The sequence below is a fragment of the Uranotaenia lowii genome, chromosome 2 (assembly GCF_029784155.1).
Source record: "Uranotaenia lowii strain MFRU-FL chromosome 2, ASM2978415v1, whole genome shotgun sequence".
NCBI lineage: Eukaryota > Metazoa > Arthropoda > Insecta > Diptera > Culicidae > Uranotaenia > Uranotaenia lowii.
The window spans coordinates 13,172,414-13,184,897 of NC_073692.1; the positions used below are offsets into that span (position 1 = coordinate 13,172,414).

General features: G+C 38.5%; 1 protein-coding gene across 1 annotated transcript in view; it reads left to right on the plus strand.

The window, feature by feature from the left end:
* Positions 1-274: 274 nt before the first annotated feature.
* LOC129741073 (klarsicht protein-like) overlaps positions 275-12,484 on the plus strand; it is a gene marked incomplete at its 3' end in the record, with an annotated part of 366,425 nt that continues 354,215 nt past the window's right edge. The window contains exons 1-3 of the mRNA XM_055732774.1: positions 275-1,164; positions 1,224-1,472; positions 1,545-1,706. Coding sequence (XP_055588749.1) covers positions 760-1,164; positions 1,224-1,472; positions 1,545-1,706 — 816 coding nt within the window. The remainder of the gene's footprint in view (positions 1,165-1,223; positions 1,473-1,544; positions 1,707-12,484) is intronic.

Sequence of the window (12,484 nt, forward strand, 5' to 3'; positions counted from 1 at the left end):
TGGCACTACCTTCTTTGAATCTCCAGTTATGTCGTGTGATGAGAAGAATTTGTCTTATCAAAGCAATCGACGCTCACAACAGCTAAACACGCATAACAGGTGTCCATAGTAACCTTGAAGTATTTGGGTACTAAGGAAGAAAATTTCAGGAATGAAAGTCATTCTAGTTTTTACCAAGGTTCTTAGATACACTAGGTTCTCCGACTTTCACACTAAAGTTCAATTGATTATAAGCCATGTTCTAATCAAGATTTTTCGTTCTTTCCTCTTACAGATTTTCGCATACGAAAATGTTCATTTTGTAGAGTGAAGCCGTTCATCCATCGCATTCCGGGTGATCTGGTCCAGATGATCGACCGTAAGTGAAACCGGCACCAAGAATTGAGGTTTACCTCAAAGTAACCAAGTATAATGGCGTCCCATGATTCCGCATTCGGTATCTCTCGCCAATACCAGAAAGATCCAAACCACCAACTGTTCCGGGACGAATGCCCTAGACTCCACCACTTCTCGAGCCGCTGAGAAGTTGGACCCAGGAGACTGAAACACCGAAGCACTTATTAAACCCAAACACACCAAAACGAAACAAAGGAAACAACATCTCTAGGCATTCGACTCGTTCTGAAATTACAAGGACCACTGCAATTTTATTTTATTTTATTCTGGATTTTAAACAATCCCGCAACGGAGAAGACTGATTGAACACGCTAAAGTTTTTAACAACCTGAGAGTTAAAAACAAAACTACGAAACACAAACAATGAAACCACTACCAAGTCAAGAGGATAGTTCCTCAGCAACCACCCCGATTCGTCCGGTTCTTACAGTATCGGCCCCTGGTTCCGGAGGTTCATCCGGTCCTAGCACGGCACCAGCCGCTTCAACAGTAATGAGTCCATCATCGGCGATGGCGTCGATAGCGACACAAACGTCCCGAAAACACACATCTTCCGCCTCCGGAATCCCCGGTTCTTCTTCTGTGGCAAGTGGAAACGGGACTGGGGGGACGGCCACCACAACCAGCAGCTCGTCCGGCACGGCCAGTCCCGGTTGTTTCATCAAACCGTCGCTGTCGCTGAACTCTCTGCCCCCGCAGGTTCCCGCCGAAGGTTCCGAAATGGCCCAGAATCGACTGCGTATCGATCGGCCTTACAATAGTTTGAAGGTGAGTTGAAAATTGTTTCCTAATATTTAATACATAATTAATTTAATTTTTATTTGTAGAAAAAACGCGATTCGGAACGCGATCTGTGGCGTCGATCCTGGGGCAGTGGCCATAGCCATAGTTCCTGCAGCCTGCAGAGTAGCACGCTGACCGGCATTGGCAAGGACGACTTCTGGGCGGCCCTTCAGACAAATTACAATTTTATCATGGACACAAATCTGCTGGACAGCTGCCGCGAGGCGCGGGGCGAAATTGAGGGACCGGTGATTCGCGGCGACGAGGAAGACGACATGGATTGCTACCGAAGGGTGAGTGGAATCTAATTTAGATTACTCTTAAGAGTGGCAAAGATTTTAAAATGGTATTTTCGGTTCTTTTAGGCCATGTTTAAACCGTCACCGATGCAAACGTTTTACGGCGATCCGCGGTTGCTGCGCCAATGGCTCCGGGAAATGGAGACACGCATCTCGCGAATCCCATCCATCACCGAGACGAAGAAGCTGAGCATCGAGCAGTTGCTGAAGCTATCTGGAGAACATTCGGTAAGTTCCAAGAAGCTATTTTTATCTTAGGCATAAATGCGCGGCGGGACTCTTCAGAGATACTCGTCCAGAAACGATCGATTCTGTCTTAAAATAGTGTTCCTCAATTGCCATCCGGAATCGAATCCGAACCGAGAAACCCGACTTAATCAATTACCGGAATTTATGTTCTGCGATTTCCCAGCTTGTGGGTTGTGATTTGGGTCGTTCAAAGCGAATCTAAATCGGTCACGTTCAACGACAATTCGTTTTATTTTAACGTGTGTCCCACTCACGATCCCATCGTCCAAGAGGTACTCGAAAATTCAATCTAAATAGAATCGTTCCATAAATTAAGCGAGGGATTAACTTTTGACGTTGGGCATTGCGCCATCGCTTGATATGTTGATGACGATGATCATCACCGATCACTATGGGTGTCATGAATCTGTCCGTGTGGCCCTAGATGCGGTTGTGAATTACGACCGAATGCTCATAACGGTTTATCATGCTCCCGCGTGGTTCTTAAAAACATAAAAGCAACAAAGAAGCGCATTAGTTTTGTTTTTGTCTTCGGAAGAAGAAGATGCCATAGATCTTCCCATCGAAATGACTAAACCCGCGAAAGGGCGTCATTATCGGTGACAATTCGAAACAGTAGTGACAAGTTTGGAAAATAAAACGCCCCCATCAGAAGGCTCCCGGCCGACGGGGGTGTTGATTTGTTTGATGTTTGCAACCGGGTGGACATATGTTTATTTTTCAAACTTCTGCTGTCGCCCAGATGTGTGACATTGTGTTTGATCATTGTTTGTTGTGTATGTTGTGGAAATGATGTAACCTGCATCTTTTCGAGAGTAGTTCATTTGTTTGGTTTCGTTTTCTGCTTCGGTCATATTTTAGGACTGCTACACTCCGCGGGTGTCAACTGATGGTAGCAAATAGTAGCTGGATTATGTTGAAATATATCGTAGATTCAGGTACATCAGCACTATTGATCGGTTGAGATCACGATTCGATTTACATTATTTATGCCCTTTGGACTCGTGAATGAGCTTCAATTTTAATCATTGTGTAAGTTAGATTATTGAGTGTGTCTTAGTCGAATTTTTGAACTCCATAAACTCCAAAATATGAAACAACCTTATTTTTTCAATACCAGTTTTAAATCTTTTTTTACATTTCTACACTAATGCATTTCAAGGTTGATGAAAAAAAAAATTTGTGTTTTTTACAATGAAAATCTTTTTTCCTCTGATTTTACATATCTAATCTGTGATACTTTTTGTCTATTTGCGAAAAAAAAAATCAAAAGTTGGTTCCTAGGTAGTCTGTTTTACTTGAAAATGGCAGTTTTCAATGGACAACAGAAAAACAATACTCCAAACCAAATAATATATTGCTTTTTTTCATATCAGTTGGATTTGTCCAAATCGACTCAAAAACCAAGGGAAATTGTAAGAATTCCTAAGTTATGTTTTGTTTTCAAAAACGAAGTTTGATGAATTTTTTCGAAATGAACTTATTTCAATTCTTGCAGCAAAAATGTTATTTTGTTTTCGTATATCTCGAGCACAAATCATCCTTCTAACAAGTGAGTTAATTCAAAATGTAGGTATTCCAACGTACTATTTCACCCGGCTGATAACTCGTTTTTTACATATGGCACATTACGCCCCTATGAAAAATAGATTACTCTTTCAGGACTGTGTCTTTGATTACCACCACGATTTTGAATTCAAAATTTCAAATACATAACATGCGTGCATTCTGCCAGTTATTTTTTTTAATAGCTTAATTATCCATCCAGGGTACATGCGGGAACCTTCTTATTAAAAGTCTGCATATCTTGTTTTGTTAGACATTAATCGGACATGCATTCATTTTTCTATAAACATTAAAACACAAACCAAGCAATTGCTAAATCATATTCATATCACTTAATATTTTGGTGTTGAAACAAAATAGAATTATAAATTTCCAGAAGAGTATTATTCATTCTCTCACATAAAGAATAACTATCGCCGTCTCTTGTACCGTTAAGCTTCCAGTCATGTGACATTTTTTTTTTTTTAAGATTTTCATTATCCCGAATTGATACGAATATTAATTATGTTTTATTTTATGAGAGCTTCACTTTCTTGAGACAAAGGGATCTAAACGTGCGATCATAGAAACAGTTCTCGCACCCAAACACCTATTTAACATGAGTTTATCACATTGAGGGATTTTCCCCTAAATAAGGGTTAAATTTATCCTGTAGCCCGAATCATCATCTTAGATCGTTTCAAGCTTTCGTATGTCCCTTTCAGGGATTTCCAATGCATCGAAGATCTGTTGTTCTTGGTTCCTGCCAGATAGAGTCCGTTGAGATTGCACTGACTGAAAAGGAAAAATAAAATAAAATATAAGAGGGGAATTCGAGTAAGACGGACACCCTAAGGTAAAATCGCAATACAAAATCAGATAGCGCTGTTTTCGTGTAGATGGGCTGTTTAGGTTGTTTGCTATCACATTAACCAATTGAATTAGTAGATTTCCTTCAGCAAGACTGTATTCATAGCTATCTAAAACATGCTTCAAAATTTCACAATTCGAAAATGGTCGGGTAAAACGGACACTGCTCAGAAAACGTACATTTTGCCGAAAAAATTACTGTAAAAGTAGATAATTTAGTGAGTTACGTACCTAATTGAAAACGTTTTTAAATCAAAAGGGAACCACCGAGTCCAGAAGCGAAAAAGTGTGATTTCGGAATTTCGTATTTTAAGACCAAACCCACCGGGCGTTGCTATTTCGGTCGGTATTTTAGATGTTTTGATTGGTTGCGTTTTTGTCTACTAAGACCAAGCCCACCGGGCGTTGCTATTTTAGTCGATATTTTAGATGCTTTGATTGATTGCTTTTTTATCTACTTACTGATTTTCGCACCCATTGTTGTCATCCAGGTTGGTGTTTGTGTTTGTTTATTTTATCATAGCGATGACCGGCTGCGTTGCTACCGCGTTGCTACATAAACGCATCCTGTAACAACCTACTGCTCGAATGCTATTTCTCGAATCAAGTTAGCGACTGTTGGTGCAATGACGGGTTGATAGATATGCTGCTAAATGTACTCGATTCGAGGTTTAGCAACTATTGGTGGGCCTAGTCTAAAGGCACTTTCTTCACCGGAGATCCTGTTTCTACAGTTTTTATGGCCTGTTTGAGATGGTGAGTGCTTTTCGACCGACATTTGCTCTTGTCAAGGTCTTCTGAAGGCATGTGGATGAACCAACCGTTGAAAAAAATAAAATACCTGGAGAAACTTATGTGTTCGTTTGTTGATCAAGCCCTTTGATCGAAATTCGCGGATTTTCCTCCGAACGGTTAAAATAAAGCCTAATAAACACTCTATCTTTGAAAACGATTGAAATTTTCGAAAATTTTGCGAGTCAGATAATGGATCCTCAAAGTTTTTGTTTGTTTTGTTTACTATTATGGGACCTTGCTTGCAATAAATAATCAAAGGGCAGGCTTCTTTGAATCTCTTGATTTTGGCTCTGTTTTTATCATCTCCTTGTCAAAGGCCTGGGAGAAATATGCTTTCTCACACTTAAAATGATCAAGCAATCCATATTTTGTTGGAGAGCATTTCAATCACGCAGTCACCCGATCTCATTCTCGCTAGGAGAAATTTTCATTAGCTTCTCAGTAACTGGCTGAGAAATCAACGATCGCAATTCATTTCACTGATTACACGTAGCCCTGGTTAAATGTTTTCTAAGTCACACGCCAACAGTTCTCTGTGAGTAGAAGAGTGATCATTCGTTTGAGAAAAAAATTCTCCCCACTCTCTCAGCAGTAGAGAATAAATTGCTCATTAACTCATAATTATTCGGAGCGAAAAAGTTCTCTGTCTCCTTTTGATCAAGATGAGCAAAATGAAGCCTGTCAAAGGGTCTCGAAAGTGTTGATACACTTAGGCGAACATATAGCCATCATTAGATTAGTGCCGAACATTGTAATTCTCGAAATATTGAAAGTGTCCGTTTTACCCGGTGTCTCCGTCTTATCCGGCTTTCCCCTAAATTAATTGTAGTTAAGATAACTTGATGCAGGCGCGGATCTAGAGATTGCTCTTAGGGGGGGTGATTTAATAAATTTTCGAAAAATATAGCCAAGATATTTTTAAATGATTAGGAAAAATAAAAACTGTGGTAGGAAAAATGTTGATGATAAAGATGAAGAGAATTCAGCAGCATGTGCATAATGTTAAAGACAATTTAAAAAAAATGTTCTAAGAATTCTGTACAACTTTTTGTGGTTGGCTTAGTCTCAGGCAAAACGCAGACAAATGTTTTTCACTGGTATGAAGTTGAATTTACGTTTATTTATCTAGTTGGGGATATAGAATGGCCATTTGTTTATTTTTATCAGATTAGAAACCCATAAGCAATTTAATTTTGCAAATCGTACTTTATTTATTTTTAGTCAAAAATAAATCTGTTGGTATGATTTCAACTTACTCAAATGAGCATCTCTAGTTTTATGGTTTAAACTACGTCTTATTAATTTTGAAACTATTATAATATTTGTGTTAAAAAAGCCATTTACTCAAGTTTCAATTATATTTAATCGAAATATTTTCTCTTTTGAGTTCCAACTTTAACCGTATGCTGCTTCATTACTTATCGAAACTCTTTAATGTTTTTATTCAATAATTTTACATATTTTTCTCTCGAAGTTCCATTAAAATATCAATTTAAAGACGTGAATCAAAAATCAATCTATAACAAATAAACATTAAAAACACAAATAAGCAAGTATGTAGACAAATAAAATATAGATTGCTAATGAGAGAACCGAAGTAGGCTTTGGTGGAATAGGACGAAGAAAATTTTCCGCGTGTGTCAAAATCATTGTGTTGAGAAAAATTATGTTTTTTTAAAAGAAATTAATCGAAAAGTGTCTATCCTGTCAGGCTATCGAAAATCGATCGAACAAATTCTCCTCTGTTAGAATTTTCGAAACTTCCGCCGAAGTAGAGTCATTGATTGCACCGACTAGCTATGTTCGGGAAAGTGAATAAGTGTGATCAAACTGGTTCTGGGCTTTACATTCCAAATCGTGTGGGATGATTTGTTCCTTGGTTCCTGCCCTTCGTGATTTTTGATAGTGTTACAAAAAATGATGCAAATGTTCAATAATTGAATTGGATTTGTGAAGAGATTCTTTCATCAATACCGTTGAAAAGTCGGTGATTTGTGTTGTGTTTCCAAAGTGCGGTTGATAGAATCAATCCAATTTCAAGAAAAAGCGAATATCAGATTGTTTCGTAACAAAAAAGGAAAAAATAGTGTTGGATGAAAAAAAGAAAGAATTGTTAACAAGATGGGGGAAGAAATTTGTTTTTCCTAAACGTTTAACTTAACACCACCAATTTTTCGTTTTGCTTTTTTTGAGCTGCGCTTCGTATTCTTGAGTTACGGCTTGCTACGATTTAAATGTGGATTGCATTGCAACGTGTTGTGTTGTATTGTGAAAAAGTATTTTGAGATGTACCGAGTATTATTAATTATTAGTTCAAATTGTTGAGGCCTTTTATGAATACAGATAAGTATTCTTTCATTTAATAAATTCTAGTATCCTTTTAAAATGGTACGAGGTAAGATATTAAAAATGTGCAAATTACTTATATTTATATTTCAATAACCAAAATAGCTTAACTCTATTAAAGGGGATTGGTGGGGGGTTTGACAGGGCATCGAACGATCCGAAAACTAATATACAATGGATTGTGGGTTCAAGAAAGCCGGAGTATCTTGGCAAATTTAGAATCATGAGTAGGTTACCTACTTATGTACCTTTTCAGGATTCTTTATTTGTTACGAACAGTTGGAAGGGAGTAAGATGAGTCAAACCTGTCCCAAGCCAGTGGTAACGGACCCCTTGGTTGTGCTGCAATTATTGTTGATGAGTTAAGCATGAACAATATTTGAATATGCGATCGAGACTTCCCGTACCGACTCGGGTCGAAAGACCTACCAGCCACTGGTGGGTTTAAATACATACATATACATTAGAGCAGTGTTCTGAAAATCACTCGGAAGAAACGCTCATGATAGGTTTCTAGTTGGAAACATTCAAAGCCGATTGCTGCTGCCTGATGTTCCCTAGAGAATCGGCAGAGCGACAATGCGAAGTCAATGTAAACAAGATTCAAAAGCGAGAGCGGACTCGCATTTAAGTCGATCTCTCAAGCTCACTACCTGGTGTATCAGAAGTGATTGAGACACTTACTGATACAAGATCCAATTCGAAAATCCACTCACTCACTCACTCAAACTCAATCAATGCGGCCTTGCATCGGTTCATACTGCCTGCGTACTTTCTGGCAAAGCGACAGAAACATATGTTCATACGTACTGCCTGCGTGTTTGAATGGCTATTTTAATCCTCCCCAACAACAGCAACAACAAAGCAAGATGTATCAGGCAGACAGCATTCGATCATCGATCAGTAAACGAGTGAGTGAGTGAGTGATTGAGCAAGAAAAGTTATTGACTGAAAAAAGAAACTGAAAATCAGGTAGCTCCTCACTCAGTTGAGAATTCCAACTGGAGAAGAAACGTCTCTCTTTCAAATTTTATTTCTTTGATTCTCGGAGCAGCGCTGTCGAACACAATCTTTGTCCCACTGGGAGATAAACCAACCGACAATTTAGGTTTTGCTTTCGCTGTTGAAAACGTTTCAGTGTCTCTCATGAGAATTGAGTGATATTCGGAACACTGCATTAGAGTGCCCCAAATGAGGATCAGTAGGCTGCGGCCTTGGATGACGGGTGTGATTTTTTTTCGCTGCGAATTTTAATCTGGGGAAAATATTTCATTTTTACATACTAATTGTTATTTGTGCTGAAAAACTGTTCGGAAATTGAATGCTTTGAGTTAGCATAGTATAGATTCTTGTTTGGTAGACGTTCTACATGCCTAATTTATTGCCAAAATTGGTGGATGATGTGTAGTGGCCGCTGTAACAACTGGAGCCGGTGCCCAAGCTGAAAGAAGATGTACTTCAACACAAGATACTTCCTGCTAATCATTCGTCAACTCAAACATTAGAAGAAGACTCGGATTACATCACAATTTCTATGAAGCTTTGACCAATTGGCTGAAGATACTATAAGGCTCCATCATTGCATACATTCAAATGGTACTTTGAAGAGGAAGGAAGAATGCGCTGAATTCGGTGAGATTGTTCAATTTATAGGAATTTGTGAAACATATCATTATTATTATATTGACAAGTCCTACTTGCCATGTAGGATGCCCCATATCTAAAATCCTCCCCATTCCTTTCTGAAACAGCTTCATGGGTCGTATGAGTTCTCTGCACCTAAAGAGTTTATTTCGCTGTTTCAGAACTTTCCTATCATGATTACATTGACTTGCCACGGTGTGCATTATAGTACCTCACTGAAAATCAAAGCGGCACTTGAAATAAGTATTGAATCCAGATACTTATTTTGGCATCTCGTGTTGGCTCTGATTAACAGTTGTACTTTATGTATCAGCCAATGCAAGATGTGTGTAGTCACCCTCTGCTATGCTATGCTATGCTATGCTATACATTAGAGTGCCCCAAATGACCCGACTTTTGAAAAAGTTATACGCTGCAGGCTAAAATTGATTCTAGGCCTAGTACAAGATCTCATGCCAAATTTGGGCCAGATCGGATGACGGGAAGGGGTCGCTCAACGAGCCTGAAGTTTGTATGGGATTTTGAGATATTTTGTTCGAGAGAAACATGAAAAACCAGTTTTTCATCAATAACTTTGGTTCCCGTCGGCCGATTTCTTTCAAAAACGGGTTTTCTTAAAGCCTAAATTATGAAAAACATTTCATCCGAAGACTGCATTTCGATAAGAGTTAAGAGAAAAAAGTAATTAGGCTTCAAAAATGGGACAACTTTTTTAACGGTGGTATTCATCAGTGTTAATAAGGCGACAATATGTTCGACCGCCCCGACTCATGAACCGAGATGAATACCATCCTTAAAAAAAATAGCCCATTTTTGAAGTCTAATAACTTTTTTATCTTAACTCTTATCTAAATGCAGTCTTGGGATGAAATGTTTTTCATAATTTAGGCTTTAAGAAAACCCGTTTTTGAAAGAAATCGCCCGACAGGAACCAAAGTTATTGAAGAAAACCTGGTTTTTCATGTTTCTCTCGAACAAAATGTCTCAAAATCTCATACAAACTTTAGGCTCGTTGAGCGACCCCTTCCCGTGATCCGATCTGGCCCAAATTTAGCATGAGATCTTGTACTAGGGCTAGGATCAATTTTAGCCTGCAGCGCATAACATTTCACAGGTTTTGAATTTCCCATACAAATTTGGGGCAGTCTAAAATACATACATGCAATAAAATATAGATTGCTAATCACTATATTTAATTTTTTTAAAGAGGTTTGCTGAATAGATTCGTCTCTTTATATCTTATCGAATTTTTACACCTTTTTTTGCTGTGAGTTCTGAAAAACAAGTCAGTTGCTTAGTAACAAGATTTAACAATTGAACAGTTTTATTAACTCCACCAGGTTGACTACAAAGAACGGACAGACTTTACAAAAATAACCTTGCTCAGTTTGGAAAAAAACTAGCCAACTTTTAAATGTTTCCAAATGCATTGCACTTCCGTATCGTTTTTCTTTTTCAGTACTTCGACTTTTCAAATGCTCGGAGTATGGAAACGAAAATTTTTGTGGAGGTACCCAGTGTCTAGTTAAAACGTTAAGCTGTGTGATATCATCAATAGTTGAGTAAGGTTTAGGATGAGCCTTTAAAACAGCACCTATATCTATTTCATAGACTATTGGGTCTGCAGCAGATGCGAACGTCTGATCATTCTGGAGATCAGATTTGCTAGTAGAACTTGAAAACATTTCGATGCTTTTATGTTTCCTCTTATAATCTTTGGAGCATGCATGTTCCTGAAAGCAGAGACTAACGGTAGCAGATCCGGATGTCTGCAAAGTTTGATCGATCAGATTTTCGATTGCTACATCTGGAAATAATATCAACTATAGAGTTTTTTTGACAGTTCTTACGCACACTTGTCTACGTATTCGGATAAGAAAAGGAAAAATAACCTCCAAAATTTTAGTTAACAAAACGTTGATGTCCGTTGAAGGACATGATCGCTTTTGAGGTTATTTTCCCACAGTTAAAAAGAGTTCAGGTATCAGGTATCAGAATGGGGGTAGGCTTAATAGCGGCACGTTATCCAAACATACGGGAAAATTGTGCCTAGCCTTTTTTTTATCCAAGATTTCATCATTTACCTGAGAAACCTGAAAAACCTATAAAAGGAAGAAATAAATTCAATCTATTTAAGATGGCATAAAGCCTTTCCACTAGGGATTATTAGCATTAAAGCTCTTTTCTACATTCGGTAAGGAATGATAGAATGTTTTTTAAGTTCAATTTCTTAAACTCAGATTCGCTTAAAGCGTAAGATCCCAGAGTACGAAAACGTAGTCTGGCAAATGAGGGACAGTTACATATAAGATGGAAGGGATCTTCCACATCAGATTCACAACTACCACATACTGGAGATTCAGCACGCTGAATGTTGTGCATGTGATAGTTGAGTTTACAATGACCGGAGAGTGCTCTGATCAAGATGCTGCAATGAGATTTATTTAAAGTTAATAAGTAACTCGATATGATTGGAGATGGTTTTTCTAAAAATAATTTAGTTTGACGACAAGTGTCCAACTCTTCCCAGTATCGTTCATGCTGGTAAGAGGACCAAGTTTGAATTTGGTTTCTGAACCAACATGGTGATATTGGGACAGCCGGCTCTGGTCCGTAAAATTCCTTTTCCGACCCAGCTCTAGCGAGTTCGTCGGCGCATTCGTTTCCAAAAATTCCCTTATGTCCGGGTACCCATAAAAGGTTTAATCTATTGCCTTCAGCAAGTTCTTCGATTGCTTTCCGGCATGCGATTACCAGTTTTGATCTAGAACTGGAAGCACTGAGTGATTTGATAGCTGCTTGGCTATCTGAACAGAAATAAATTGTTCTGAACATAATCTTCTTTTGAAGTGCAATTTGCACTCCATACATAATAGCATATAGCTCAGCCTGAAAGACTGTACAATATTTTCCTAGAGGTTGAGCATATTCTATGTTCAACTCGTGACTGTAAATTCCTGCACCTGCACGGCCGTTTGATAATGAACCGTCAGTATAGAATACAATATGAGAGGACATTTGGTCCTCTACGAAACCTGATAACCATTCTTGAGGAGAAGGAAATTTGACTTTAAACCCCATGTAGGGAAAACTACTCGAGAGTGTTAAATCGTTTGGCGCTAAATTAAACTTGTTTAATCTAACTAATTCAGGCCACACATTTGTATGACTCGATGATCTTTCGATATTTCCTGACAGCCAGAGACCAACTGCCTGTAGACGAAAAGCACATGAGAAGGCTTCCTGTTTTAGGAACAAGTGTAGAGGTTTGATAGAAAACAGAGCCTCTAGTGCTGCAGTAGGAGTCGTTGTGAACGATCCGGACATCCCCAAAAGACACATTCTTTGAAGGTGATTTAGTTTAGTCCGAACTGTTGCAACTTCTCCTTTCTGCCACCACACTAGACACCCATAGGCCAGAATTGGTCTTACTATTGTGGAATAAATCCAGTGAATATGTTTAGGTTTGAGTCCCCAGTTTTTTCCGATTGCACGTCGGCATTGTCCGAAGGCCATGCATGCTTTTTTGATTCTGAATTCGATGTGATCAGACCAGT